Source organism: Triturus cristatus, chromosome 12 (genome assembly GCF_964204655.1).
Source record: "Triturus cristatus chromosome 12, aTriCri1.1, whole genome shotgun sequence".
Lineage (NCBI taxonomy): Eukaryota > Metazoa > Chordata > Amphibia > Caudata > Salamandridae > Triturus > Triturus cristatus.
The window spans coordinates 618,244,628-618,260,314 of record NC_140595.1 but is presented as its reverse complement, the minus strand read 5'-3'; the positions used below and the strand labels follow the sequence as shown (position 1 = coordinate 618,260,314).

General features: G+C 45.1%; 1 protein-coding gene across 1 annotated transcript in view; it reads right to left on the bottom strand.

The window, feature by feature from the left end:
* Positions 1-12,654: 12,654 nt before the first annotated feature.
* The window catches only part of SLC22A31 (solute carrier family 22 member 31), a 220,486-nt gene continuing 217,453 nt past the window's right edge, over positions 12,655-15,687 (bottom strand). The window contains exon 9 of the mRNA XM_085640018.1: positions 12,655-15,106. Coding sequence (XP_085496144.1) covers positions 14,686-15,106 — 421 coding nt within the window. The 3' untranslated portion in view covers positions 12,655-14,685. The remainder of the gene's footprint in view (positions 15,107-15,687) is intronic.

Below are 15,687 nucleotides of genomic sequence, written 5' to 3'. Positions count from 1 at the left end.
GTTTCTGTCTTACTCCCCCTTTTGTATTTTGTATTTAGTATTTTGTATTCCGTACTTGGTCTTTTGTAGTATATATTTTGTGCTTTATATTTGCTTGTCTTCTGTTGTGATTTTAGTTCTTAATATTATCTCTTTTTGTATTCTTTTAGACGCGGTTTTGTGACCCTTGACGTGTGTGTTCTTCAAACTCACTTGGAGGTCGTTCTCCCCTTGCGCATTCCTGTGGAGTCTTCGGTTTGGTGTGCTGATTTCCTCATGTGGTTCCACCATCCTCAGTCTCATTGTTTTCTTGTGGTATGTCTTTCTGTCGTCTTTTTTCTCTGTCAATTGTTAATATTTAATCACTTCTTTGTTCGTTGTTCTCTTCTCTCCCAGACGTTTTCTCTCTTTTCCTTTTTTCTCCCCTTTTTCTTTTACGGTATCTTAGTTTCTACTCTAAACTATATTCCTTTTGTCATCTCTCCTTTTATACATATCCTGTTCTTCTCCCTTATCCTGAATATATTTCGCAATCCTCTTTTCCCTGTTTTCTGTCTATTAGGTAATAACAATCTGAACTCTTATACTGTTTGCATATTGATCGCTCATATTTTCTTTGCTAGATATTTTTCAAATGTTTTCATTATACTTGTGCATGTTCTTTTTAATGGTTTGCCTTTAGAGTTGTAACCTGGGATGTTAAAGGAGTTAATAATCCTATCAAAAGACAACGCGTGTTAACCCATTTATCTAGATTGAATACGGATATTGCTCTAATACAAGAAACTCACTTATCAGATGCTGAAGCAGCTAAGCTAAAAAGATGTTGGGTGGACAATGTTTTTTCTTCCCCGGCCCTAGGAAAGAAGAATTGTGCATCGATTTTATGTCATAAGAAACATCAGTTTTCAGTTATATCTCAGGAGAATGATCCAGATGGTCGTTGGGTAATTGTTAAATTACTTATTGATCAATTACCCTTAGTATTACTTAATGTTTATGCACCTGTTAATGTGGATAATAAGTTTTGGACTCAGATTTCTGACAAACTTCTTCTGTTAGATGATGACTATGTTATCTTTGGAGGTGACTGTAATCAGGTCATAGACCCCATATTAGATAGATGCTCTTCTGTAAAATTTTCTAATACCAAGATGCACTCACAATTCATTTCTGCCATACGTCGTAAAGCTTTAATTGACAGTTGGAGACTTTGTAACCCAGATTTACAAGAGTACACTTTCTTTTCTCCTCCTCACCATTCACAATCTAGGATAGATTATCTCTTTTTTAGTAAACCGTTATCCCAACATATTTCTCATGCTGAAATAGGTTCTATCCTCATATCAGATCATGCTCCGGTCTTTGTAGATATTGATTTGCTGCCCTTTTCCCCTAATGTTGGTAGATGGCGTTTTAATAACACGTTATTATCAGACCCTAATTTCACAAGCCAATTCACTTCTTTTGCTTCTGAATTCTTTTCTTTTAATTCCACTCCGGATGCATCTCCTGTAATGATTTGGGATTCTTTTAAAGCTGCAGCGAGAGGATTTATCATAAATTTTGTTTCACGAAAGAAAAAGGTTTTTGAAGCTAAAAACATTCAGTTACTAGCCTCAATTAAGCAACTTGAATATTGTTATTATCGCTCTAATTCTGAAGCATCGTTAAAGAATCTTATTGAAGCAAAAATCTCTTTTAATAAAGAAGCCGCATCCTCTTATCTCTTAAAAAGTAGTGCCCGTTATTATGGAGGCCAGAATAAGATGGGCAAATTGCTTGCAAATTATAAAAATCCGTCGCGAACGGACTAAAATAGACACCATTCGTAATAATGTAGGAGATTTGTTGTTTAAAGATAATGACATTCTAAATGAATTTGTTTCATTTTACAAAAATCTGTATACACCAGAACATCAGCCAACTTCAGAGGCACTGTCCTCTTTTTTCCAATCAATAAATTCCCCCCCTTCGCATGATACTGATTTTTAATGAACGGACATTACTTTAGCTGAGATTAAGCACGCTGTGTCCGTACTGAAAAGAGGTAAAGCACCTGGTCCTGATGGATTTACTATCGAATTTTATGCTCACTTCTCGTCCCTATTACTTCCGCATCTCTTATTGCTTTATAAGTCTTTTGTCAAGGATGGTTCCTCTTCAGGATCTTTTCAAGAAGCTATGATTTGTTTGATTCCCAAGGAGAACAAGGATCCCGCTTTTTGTAAAAATTATCGTCCGATCTCCCTAGTAAATTTAGATTATAAGGTTTTCGCTAAGATTCTTGCTCTTCGTATTGATCCCATTCTCCCGAACCTTATTGGCCCAGAGCAATCAGGTTTTGTCAAAGGTCGTTTGTCTTCAGATAATTCCAGAGTCTTTTTTAACATTTTGAGTAAGGCCTCTTCTCTCGACTATCCCATTGCTGCAATAGCTTTAGATGCGGAAAAGGCATTCGATAGAATCGGTTGGGATTTTATGTTTCACGCTCTTCAATGGATTGGTTTCCCTCTTATTTGATTTATTTTATTTCTTTATTATATTCTGGCCCTAAGGCCTCTATTTTTGTTAATGGGAAAACCTCTGAATACTTCCCTCTTTTTAGAGGTGTTCGTCAAGGATGCCCTCTATCCCCTCTTCTTTTCATAATCGCGTTAGAACCTTTTCTAACGAAAATTAGGTTATACGAGAGAATCACTGGTTTTAAATTGACCTCTACTCATGTTAAAATGTCGGTATATGCTGACGATATCCTTCTTTATTGCTCAAATCCGGCTACTTCTCTTCCAGCCTTTCTTTCCCAAGTTGATACTTTTTCTCAACTTTCTGGATACCGCCTTAATTCAGATAAATGTGAGGTTCTTCCATTAAATGTTCTCTGTTTAAAACAGGATTTTGTCTCCACTGGCTTCTCCTGGAAAAACTCTAAAATAAAATATTTAGGTCTATGGTTCTCTCCTACTATTCCAGAAACCTTAAAAGAAAATGTTGATAATCTTGCAAAAAATGTATCTATATCTAATGACCGTTGGCATCCACTTTTCCTCTCATGGTGGGGACGTATGGACTCTATCAAGATGATGCTTTCTCCGTTAGTTCTCTATCTCTGGTCTATGATCCCGGTACATATCCCTGGTTTTTACTTCAAAAAAATTGATTCTTTGTTAAATAAATTCCTCTGGAAAAATAAGACTCCTCGAATAGCTCTCAACGCCCTTAAAGCTGACAAAAACTCCGGTGGTCTCAAATTCCCTGATTTTAAATCCTATCATTAAGCCTTTTCTCTCAGACAATCCTCTCGCTGGCTTTCTCCAGATCAATGTGTTCATCCCCCTATTTGGTTGAATATTGAAAAACACTTTCTGACTCCTTTCAAGTTTCATGAATCCCTTACTTTTAATAACACTATTTCTTCTTTTCGCTCTCAAGTTATTTCTCATACACGTAAAATATTAATGCCATTACTTCCATCCTCGTATCCCTCTCCTTCTTTGTTAGACCAACAACCTATCTGGAATAATCTTCTATTACGTGTTAAGGGTCGTACTATCTATTGGAAATCTTGGAGACTCAAAGGTTTACTCTGGATTTCACAATTGGTATCAAATAATACTCCGCTATCCTTCTCAGAGCTTCCACCACAATTTTCCTTACCCCCTTCATGTAAACCTCAATATGACTCTCTTCTTCCTCCTCTTTTACAATATCTTCTTTCCCTACCGCCTAGTCCCAATATCCCTTCCAAATGTTCCAATCTTTTTCCTTTATTATCTTCTAATTCATCAGCTTCTTCTTTATATAGAACTTTGTTTTTCTCTTCTGATAGAATCAAGGGGAAGGCTGAATTGGCTTGGGAGAAGGATCTTGGGGAGTGTTGGCCTATCGCATTTTGGGATAAATTATGGTTAAAAATTCATAAGACATCTAGGGCAGCGAATACTTCTCAGACTCTTTATTTTGTTTACAAACGCCTCCTTCTAACTCCTTTGAAGATAGCTTCTTTTTCTACAGAATATTCTTCGGCCTGTTGGACATGCGAAAGGGCTTCAGCGGATTTAAAACATATGCTCTTTGACTGTCCCTCCCTTTCCCGTTTTTGGTTTCTAGTTTGGTCCCAAATTAATAAAATTTTCAATACCCACATTCCATTTTCCCTATCTAGCGTCTTTTTAGGCTCCTTATCACCTTCCTTGCCACACCCAACTCCCAATCCCTCTTTAATTGACTTACTATTAGCTATAGCCCTACATTTAATAGCTTCCAATTGGAAGCAAGCTAACAAAGTCACTTTCAATGCTTGGTGGAATGCTGTTTGTTTTAATCATAGACTGGACACAAGCAATGTTTCTCTCATATCTTTATCTGTTAAAAGGGATCTTTTATGGCTTCCTTTATCCTCTTACCTAACTGATATAGCTTCTAATTCCGCCACTATAGTTAATACTCCAGATGAAGTCAGAAAACCTCCATAAATCTTATGTTGTCTCTTTAACTCAGTGCTAAGTGTATATTTTGATATTGCTCCTTTTTATTTTTCAGTATTGTGTTTTATGAATCTATAATTACAGTATATTCACTAGATTGCTTGTTTATGCAATAGAGTTTCAAGCTCTGATGATTTCTTCTACCCATACAGGATTTTCCTCCTCCCTATCCCCTCTCTCCCTCTTTTGCCCTTTTTCTTTCACTCATAGGTTTTTTGTCTGTTATACATTTAGAGTATTCATTAAGCTGTGATTTATCCTATATAATGTTACTTCCTTGTATACTGCAATTTATTCTTCAATAAAATTTAAACTTAAAAAAAAAAACTCTCCAGCGCCGAATCTGCCTTCTCTCCCAAGAGACAGGGGTCATCAAAGGGCATGTCCATGAGTGATGGGACATCCCCAAGAAAACCAGTAGTTCTCAACCAGGTGTGGCTTCTCAGAGCCACGGTCGATGAAACCGCTCTGCCAAGAGAGTGGGCAATGTCTAGTCCACAGCGAATGGTGGACGTGGCTTTCTCTCTCCAGATGGCAACACCCTGGGAGAGCATGGCCTGGGCCTGCTCCTGAACTCCTGGCAGCACCTGCGCAACTGTGTCCCACAGAGCGTGAGAGTAGCGACCCAAAAGACATGTGGTGTTCACAGACCGCACTGCCAAGCTAGTGGAAGAAAACATTTTCTTGCCAAAGTTAGCCTGCTTTTTGGATTCCTGGTCTGGCAGGGCTGTAGGGAATGTGCCAGGGTTTACTTGAGAGGTGGAGGTCTGGAACATCAAGCTCTCAGGGGTGGGTTGTTGGGTGAGGAAGTTTGGGTCCCCTGAAAAGGGGGGCGGTGGCAGCAGGCAATAGTCCTCTTCACAGTGCTGGGCTTGGACCAATACCAAGCAGGAAGTCAGTAAGTGCCTCATTAATGGGAGGAGCGGTTCAGATGGGGGAAACACCTGCCTGAATCACTTCTGTCAAACCATTAGTCTTGACTGCCACTGAGGACAAACTAAGGTCCTGGACCTCAACAGCCCTTCGCACCACCATTGAACATGAAGCTCCCTCCTCCATTACCATGGTCGGAGGGGAAAGCATATCAGCATCTGGAGAGGTGTTCAGTCCACTGGCTTCACCCAGATCCTCACACTAGTCCATAGGGTTTTCATAAGGCTGGCATTCTTCAGGGTCCAGCGACCCCTCCAATTACTCCGTATGTACCAGCCCAAATATGAGATGCATGGCCTCATAAAATTCTCGTAGCTGGGCAGGAGTCGCTCCGGCTCCTGGAAACTCAGAAGGCGCATAGCCAACCCAGATGTTGGCGCAACCGCGGAGCCAGGCCGAGTGGCGACACTCCATCTCGTCCGGCAACGTACGAGAAGTCGAAGCACACTTCGGTTTCTATTTCTTCTTATCTTTGGTCATACCAGAGTAGCTTGACGTCTATGAGTGCGACGGCAACACCGGGCCCTTCATTTTGACCAGAACCCTGATCGTTGCATCTTCCAATGTCGAGCCGCTAAAAGCTTGAGGCATCGCTCCCTCAAGGCCTTCAGGTGAATGACACGGCAGTCGGGACAGGTCTTTGAGTCATGGTCCCGCTTGAGGCACCAAAGGCAAACAAGGCGGAGGTCCGTCACTGACATCTGCCAGTTTCAGGTGCCCAATGGTTTTAAGTCGACCTCCCTAGATGACATATTCCTACCACATCAGGAAGATATTCTCAAAAAAAGTCGACAATATGGCAAAAACCTAATTGAAAATGACTAAGGAGAGCTCTTCCCGGATCTGTGCTGACTGGTGGTGAAAGAAAAGAATTTACATCAGCGCGCCAGGGTGGCGCCTCTATAGGCACTGTGAACGTCACTTCCAGCACAGACGACACAGACGCCATGTGTAGCCGAACGACACCGCCTACGGGTGCACAGGGGTACTGCTCACAAAAATTTACGGATCCAGTCTGGGGATAATTCTAAGGTAAGGAATCTGCGACTAGAAGTCTCTATCAGATATTACCACAATGACTATCCAGACTGATGAGCAATGCTCTCTAAACAAGCTAGGAGGCCATCAATGTTTGTATGTCAAACTACTGAGTATTAATTATCAACCTGTAATAAAATAGTATCAAGAATATCGAATGTTACTATATGATCATGGTAATGATATATAGGTAAGTATGGATTTTCTCACTTCCCGCAGGCGAAAATAAATGCCCGACACGTGATTTGCGCATTGTGTAATAAAGTGCTTCACAGAGACCAGCCTGGTCAATATTCGATAGGCACTAGTGGAATGTGGCAACTCTTGCATGCAATCCAACCAAACCATATTGCCTGTGTAAAGATGTAGAGACAACATTAAGGGGAAGCGCAAGAAGCTTTAACACTGCAGCAACGCAGCATGAAGACAATGCAAAGATGCAGTAGTTTGCCACAGACTGCATGCAAGGTGTTTGTTCTGTGGAGAGGACGGCTGTATAGGATTAACCACCAAAACAAGCCTCAAGACTTGCAATTTACAATCAAAATGTAGGCATGTATGCGTTAGTCAATGATAAGTCACATTCGTCTAAGTGCAATGGACAACCCTCTGTTTTGTTTACAAAAAAAAAAGCACTGCACACTTTGCTGAGATGGGCAGAATGGCATACAACTTTACAGCCATGCATAAAATCAAATATTGATATAATGCATGTGTAAGCGGTCACCCGAAATTTGTAGATTCTTGAACAATGTGCAGTAACTCAAAAACATCAGTGAAGTTCTGCATCTAAACAAACACATTATAAACCTTCACTTTACATACAATTTGTCTTTAGCTATGTATGACGACCTTTTCACAGGGGCTCGTGGCCACACATGCACCAATGGATAATCTTTTGTCAAAAGAATATTTGACTTTTTCACAGATGTTTGGTGATATGCTTTACCCCTAAGGCAGAACCTCCTTTAATAAGTGCCACTGCAACCCACACATGGCATGTTCAGCCTTTTGTCATCGTTAAGAAGCAGAACTGCTGGCACCTGAATCTTTACTGGTAGGTAAACCATGCACCAAATGACTTTCCCCATGCACAGCCACACTTGACTGAAGGGCTTACCGTATATGTCCTTCATAAGCAACTATGAGTATATTGAGTGTAGCTTGTTCATGACGCAAGACCTTTAAATATCAATTTTATTTTTTAAGAATGCCAGCGTTCATGGGCAAATGTGAATAAGAGTATCATGGATGATTTCATCAATGATGTCATCTGATATGTCATCAGTGATGTCATTTAATATGTTATCATTGATGTAATGTAGCACATTATGAATGTTGTAATATGCTAGGTCACAAGCAGTGCATGATGGCAGCTCAAGTTATAGTTAGTTCACTACATAATAGCTGGTGAATTTCAGTAGTTTTTCGTTTTTTAAACAACTTCATGTCTCATTTCCACACCTAACTAGAACGTCACTTTATCTTGACTTGATGATACATATGCTGGTAGCCGATACTGTGAACACAATACTATTGCAGGCAGATAATTTAAACTCAGTAAAGTGGCAGAACATGCCGCAAGTTAATAACTTAGTGCCATAAAGTGTAAGGAATTTCTTACAGTTCTGTTAAGTATTTAAGTGACTGAAATTTTATGAGGTGACTAAAAGGTTTCCCATAGAAAATGATATGCACGAAATGTCGTGTCCAAATAAGTATTTTCCCATTATTGGGTTTCGTTGGTGACATTTTCCCTTAATTACTGCATTTAGCGCATTGAAGGTTTGCGTAATTAACAAAGACAGTACATTTGGCTGATTTAAATGTTGCTCAAAGAAATTGGGCACTTCTTTACTATTCCAGTTATTGATGCCATTGTTGAGATTCTTAAAGGGTCATTTTGTCTGACCACACTCCAAACATTTCTTGGGAGCTTGGTACTGGTTTTACCAACTAACATATTCAGGTTTCGATTCCATCCTTAAGTGTAACATTATGTTTTACCTAAGAAAGTAGTTTTCATTGCTGCTATTAACTGAACTTGCAGAATCAGAAAATGTGACATTTTGTCACTTATTGAAGCCTTATAGGAGGCCATGTGTAGGAGTTGCTGGTCACTCCCCACGCCGCACGGCTCCTCCTGGTTGCCCGTGACTGCCCCTACTGCTGCTGCCAAGGGTTCGCCGCTGGTGTGCCCCTGGTACCTGTTTTCGTGGTACTATATTGTTGCTCCGTTTTTTCTCCCCCTTTCTGGCTGTTATTTTGTTTTCCGGCACTTCTAATTGCCGTTCCTGTACCCTTGTCCTCTGTGCCCCCCACCCGCTCCCCGCTTCCCGCCGCTGCTCCCAGCGGCCCCGCCCCCTTTTTCCTTCTGTGCCCTCGCCCATTGGCCGCCCCGCTCCCGCCTCCCAGCTGCTCCTCCCTCCCACCTCCCCTCTTATGGAGGGCGCCACGCGGAAGCGCAGCGGGCGCGCCGCTGGTGCGCCAAAGTCAAGCCCGTCTGAGCCCGGACCGCGCCTCGAGCCAGAACCCCTGGCCCCCGCAACACCAGACTGCACTACGACTCCAGCACCCTCCACGCACTCAACACCGGACGATACCACCCCTGCTACCGGGCCACCCCGAAGCACACCCAAGGACCCTTCACCTGCCGGAACTGCAGATACACCAGCATCCAGCCCTACAAACCACCAGCCAGCGGACCCAACCACCTCCGCTGCATCCTCCTCAACACCCGCTCCGCTCGCAAGCATGCCATCGAACTCTGGGACCTTCTGGACTCCACCGCTCCCGACGTCGCCTTCCTGACGGAGACCTGGCTGAACGCCACCTCAGCACCAGACATCGCCATAGCCATCCCTGAGGGCTACAAGATCTCCCGCAGAGACCGCACCAACGGAGTGGGAGGGGAAATCGCCATCATCCACAAGGACACCCTCAGAGTCTCAACCAACACTGACGACACCCTCACCACCGCCGAGCGCATGCACTTCCAGATCCACACCGACCCCAACACCACCCTCAGAGGAACTCTCGTCTACAGACCACCCGCACCACGACCACAGTTCTGCGACACCATCGCCGACCTCGTCAGCACCCACGCCCTCGCCTCCACAGACTACATCCTCCTCGGGGACCTGAACTTCCACCTCGAAAACAACAACGACACCAACTCCACCACCCTGATCGACAACCTCGCCAACCTCGGACTCAAACAACTCGTCACAACACCCACCCACGCCGCTGGACACACACTGGATCCCATCTTCTCCACAAGCCCCCACATCTCCTTCAACCACACCACCGAACCCCACTGGACCGACCACAGATGCATCCACTTCACCTTCAGGAAAACCACCACACACCACTGCACCCAACAGCTACCACGCCACCGCTGGGGAAAGGTCACCAAGGACCAACTGACTACCACCCTCACCCTGAGACCACCCGCCGACCGCACCGACCCAGACACCGCCGCGACCAACCTCAAACAATGGATCAACGACTGCGCCAACACCCTCGCCCATCTCAAAACCTCCACTACTAACCACACCAACATGAAAGCCGCCTGGTTCACCGAAGACCTCCGGACCTCCAAGCGCACCTGTCGGAAGCTGGAGAAGAAATGGCTCCACGACCGAACACCATACAGCCACGAGGCCCACAAAAGCGCCACCCGCAGACACCACCAACTCATCAGAACTGCCAAGAGGACCGCCTTCAAGGACCGGTTAGACAACAACGCACACAACACCAAAGAACTCTTCAGCATCGTGAAAGAACTCTCCAACCCCAGGTCCAACACCAACGACATCCCACCACCACAAGACCTGTGCGACTCCCTGGCCACTTTCTTCCATCGCAAGATCGCCGACATCCACAACTCCGACACCCCCACACCCACCACCGAGCCCACAACCCCTGCGATCACCACCCACACACGCCGCCTGACCACCTGGACTCACGTCAGCGACGAAGACACCATCAAAACCATGAACTCCATCCACTCAGGATCCCCATCCGACCCCTGCCCTCACCACGTCTTCAACAAAGACAGCACAACCATTGCACCCCATCTCCGGAAAACTATCAACAGCTCCTTCGAGACAGCAACCTTACCGACAAGCTGGAAGCACGCCGAGATCAACGCCCTTCTGAAGAAACCCAAGGCGGACCCCAAGGACCTCAAGAACTTCCGGCCCATCTCCCTGCTCCCGTTCCCGGCAAAAGTGACAGAGAAAATTGTCAACAAACAGCTGACCCGCTACCTCGAAGACAACAACGTCCTGGATCCATCCCAATCTGGATTCCGCAGCAACCACAGCACCGAGACCGCCCTCATCGCCGCCACTGACGACATCAGGATCCTGATGGACAAAGGAGAAACAGCCGCCCTCATCCTCCTGGACCTATCAGCTGCCTTCGACACGGTCTGCCACCGCACCCTAGCAGCGCGCCTCCATGACGCCGGAATTCAAGAGAAGGCCCTGGCCTGGACCACATCCTTCCTCTCCGGCAGAACCCAGAGCGTCCACCTCCCTCCATTCCGCTCAAGAACCACCGAGATCATCTGCGGCGTCCCACAGGGTTCCTCCCTCAGCCCGACGCTGTTCAATATCTACATAACTCCACTCGCCCACGTCGCACGACAACACAGTCTCAACATCATCTCCTACGCCGACGACACCCAGCTGATCATATCCCTCACCGAAGACCCCAACACCGCCAAAGACAACCTCTACAGAGGAATGAAGGCCGTCGCCGACTGGATGAAGGACAGCAGACTGAAGCCGAGTTCAGACAAGACGGAGGTTCTCATCCTCGGACCCACCCCATCAGCCTGGGACGACTCCTGGTGGCCCACAGCGTTAGGCACACCCCCGGAACCCACCGACTATGCACGCAACCTGGGGGTCATCCTCGACTCCTCCCTCTCCATGACAAAGCAAGTCAACGCCGTCTCCGCGTCCTGCTTCAACACCCTCCGAATGCTCCACAGGATTTTCAAGTGGATCCCTCCCGACACGAGAAAAACCGTCACCCAGGCCCTCATCACCAACAGACTCGACTACGGAAACGCCCTCTACTTGGGAACAACAGCCAAGCTCCAGTGACGACTACAACGAATCCAGAACGCCTCGGCACGACTGATCCTCGACGTCCCCCGACGCAGCCACATCGCACCCCACCTGAAAGGCCTGCACTGGCTCCCAGTCAACAAGAGGATCACCTTCAAGCTCCTCGTTCACGCACACAAGGCGCTACACAACACCGGACCAACATACCTCAACAACCGACTCAGCTTCCACACCCCCACCTGCAACCTCCGCTCTGCCACCCTCGCCCTCGCCAAAGTTCCTCGCATCCGGAAAACCACCGCTGGAGGCAGATCCTTCTCCTACCTCGCCGCCAAGACCTGGAACGATCTCCCTGCCAACCTACGACAGACCCAGGACCTGCTGGCCTTCAGAAGACTTCTCAAGACCTGGCTCTTCGATCAGTAGCAGTCCCCCCCAGCGCCTTGAGACCCTCTTGGGTATGCAGCGCGCTTTACAAATGCATGATTGATTGATTGAAGCTCTCGCCCCTGAAATCTACTTTGAGTTGATGGTCTCAAGTGTGAATGCAAACAAGGTCGAACTCGTTCTTCCATCGTTTTGCTATAGCTAAACTGTGTTTGAGGACATTGCACCAATTATTTACTGCAAAATCGGTGTTGTGAGGTGCCACAAAAATAAGCAATAATGTAATATTTCAACATTCAGATGAAGAAAGTGTTTCTAAGATATTATCGAATAAATCAAAACATTTTCCTACCAAAGTTCTTTACAATAACCCAGAGGGTAAGTGAAAATTCCTTGCATTTATTGGATGAGAAAAGGGCTTTGCTGGAATGCATCAACCATATTTAATGGGTTTTTATTGCTATGGGAGCAAACAAAGTTACCAACTGGTTAAATGTCCCATTCCTCAAAATCCAAGTACTCACTAAACAAGAGGGAAGCATGTTACTGTTGGAATAGCTCATTGGCTACATCTACAAAGAGGTGATGTGACACTCATTACCTGTCTTCACACAGCACTTGGATTGGCTTCCAAAGTTAGTGAGTGTGTTAATTGTCAGTGCAGCATTTACACTTTGACATTTTGGCACCAGGTCTAGAATGAACCCCCAAGAAAGAGAGCTAGAAAAATGCACAAGTAGACCAGGTGGTGAGGCGTCTGTTCAAGTAGGTTTTCTTTATCTGCATAATACCTTAAAAATAATATTTGTTTGACAACACAGATCACATGAATTTACAACATATCAATTGTGCGAAGTGAGAAGTTAAACTCCAGTTCTGAAGTTGTGTATCTTTCATAGATTCACTTGCAATTCAAGAAGAAAACAGATGAGGACACAAAAGATGCTTTCTAGCTTCACTGGCCCAAAAACGTATAAGACAATGATGGCTAAGCTGAAAGAATTCTAGGGTTCCTGTTGGGATACAACCAGGATCTAATTACATACATGACCTATAATGATTGTCACAAGATCTTATTTTATACTTTTTCAAAGACGTCTTTGGCTTTTGTCACAGGGCAGCAAAAAAAAGTTCAAACTATAAACCGTACCAGGTACAAAAAACAGTGTTAAAGGGAAGCCAGTCTACTATAGCAAACCAGGAACATATACAAATATCCATAGCAAACATTCATGTGTCGGGAAATAAGAAAAATTGGAGATACACACAAGGACACCATTCAGCTTGACGAAAACCGACAAACGGATGAGATTATGTGTAGAGTTTTACATTAAGCAGTGAATTATACAAGAGCAACATTCATACTAAAATAGAGTGACATCCGTGCCCTAGGGCAAACCACGCTGCCTTCCTAAAGCCGTACAATCGTATTAAACGGGAAGCGGCGTTTACTTAGCATGTGTTACTTCGCATGCCGTTACTACGCGGTCGTTAGTACGACCGCGTTGTTACTTAGCATACCTTTACTTCGCAATTCGGAACTACGAATTGCAGTAAGGGGGGGAAGGTGTTGGATTTAAAATCCAACACCTTCCCTAGTGTCCGCATAGACTGGAGTTGGAATAGTAAATTATACTATTCCAACATCCAGCACCCCCGCATGCGAAGAAAAGTTATATATTCGTATTAAACTGCTTTCAAGCTGAAATTAATTCATTTAAAACACAGGACAAGACCTGTGCTAAAAATGGGAAATAAAATCACAGTATAAATAAAGAGTGATGACTGCAGAAGCATGTGTGGTCATCCAGGACATGTGTGTTCATGTGAGGAACTGCCCCATTTCTCTTTGGCTTGAGTGGAAAAAGGAAAAGAGTGCAGTTTTTGTCAAACTGCACAATTGCAATATCCGCAAAAAGCGGATTCGTCGTTCCTTCCTCTCTTTGACTGAAAAAGGTCACGCTGTAACAATATTAGCACACAGGTCCTGGCCTACTAAAAGGGCCCCAAAAGCAGCATTTGCAGGTTAGTCCCTCAACCCAACAGAAGGTCCTCTGTCCAATAGGACCTCACACCAGCACAAGCTACTTCAGAATCAGTTGATTTGTTAATGCATGTGTGAGGGAATTTCAGAGTCACAGTCATGGAGTTCTCAGAGCAATGAACCCTTTTGATACCAAAATATTGGTCACTTTTGACTCTGATGTAAAGTCCTGGTCTCAGTGAGAAATGCAGCTAAAGTTATGGACACAGGTCAGCAGCAGCGACTACGTAAAAAACATGGATTTCCCAATACTCAAAATGTAACCACTGCAGCAATAAACTTTCGGTTAATGCACCAATCTCCACAAAGCTGAACGCTCGTTTAAGGCACAGACTCATTTAGGAGCGAGCACTCCGTGGCGGCACGGATCCTTGTGCCAGGTTGCACTCCATCGAGGTACCGAAGCATGGAACAATTAAACACTTGTGTGCCAGACCATTGCCAGTAACAGCAAAAATGCAGTCGAGACCTTGATAACTCAAAGAATGACGACTCATTTGAGGATCCAGAGGCTAAAAAAACTGTACCCCAAAGGGAGTAGCAACTTCTGTGCCAGGGACTATTCAGCTGAGGCACCATTCACTGTAACAGCCAACACTTGTTTGAGGCACTAATCCGTGTAACAATGATGGATCCTTCGAACCATCCATATCTGGAACCGGAGACACTCACTTGTGGCATAGTATCCAGAGATATAAATAAGGCAGGTGAGACATCTGACGACACAGATCCTCTGTTAGGCCTCCTCGTGCAGTGTTTCCGTTTCCTCTTCATTCACCATCTCCTTGAGGAGCTGGGACCCTTCGCGCCCAGTACCTTCCCGGCCGAGCATCTTCTTGGTGGCGGTGACCAGGCGTGAGTAGTTCTCTGGGTTGTATTCTCTGCTTCTCTTGCGCTGGGACAGCAGGGGGAAGCCGTCCACGGTATGGGACAAGAAAAGAGGCGGCCGTCGCAGGTTCTCCCCATCCTTTAGGGACTCTGGCAGGCACTTGCGCTTGCTCTCGGGCAACAGCATGATGGTGAGTACGGAGAGGATAGCGAAGGATGAGAAGACCACATGGTGCAGGAAGAAGCCTCGGTTATTCTGCAGGTCCATGAGGGGAGCTACCGCTCTACCGACAAAGCTGGATGCCATGATGAGCCCCAGGCCAGCACCCCTGCAATACGAAGAGAGAATAGTGAGATGCAGGCAGGGATGTGATAAACATGTGACCCGGGCAGAAAGCCAAGCACTAATGAGGAGGAATGGGGATACACGGACCAGAACCCCTGCAGTAATGAGACAAAGATGTGTCACAGGCAATCCCTGCAATGAGAGAGCATGACAAACAATCAAAAACGCAATAGCCAAATGGACTCAGTGGTAAATCCTGGAGCAGTTGGTTTCCTAAGTGCTGGACTTATGGCCAAGGGACAGACGTTGCCTAGGCTGAAAGGCCATAGAGTGTGCAGTTGTGACAATTTGTTCATTAAATCCTCTTGTGTGAAAACTGCCCTGCTGAAAGCACCACATCCTTTCAGGGTGCCGAAACATGTTGAGTAAGGTAATATGCTGGATCTGACATAAAGACCTGCATGATATGAGACTTGTGATGGGGACGGCATGAACAAAGTCTATACTAGTTGGCAGTCCCTTTGTACAATTTGTATGTCTCATTGTTGCTCCTTACACACATTTGCTACTCAGACATAACACACTACCTATCTCCGTTACACAGCATCTGCAACAAGTCCACGT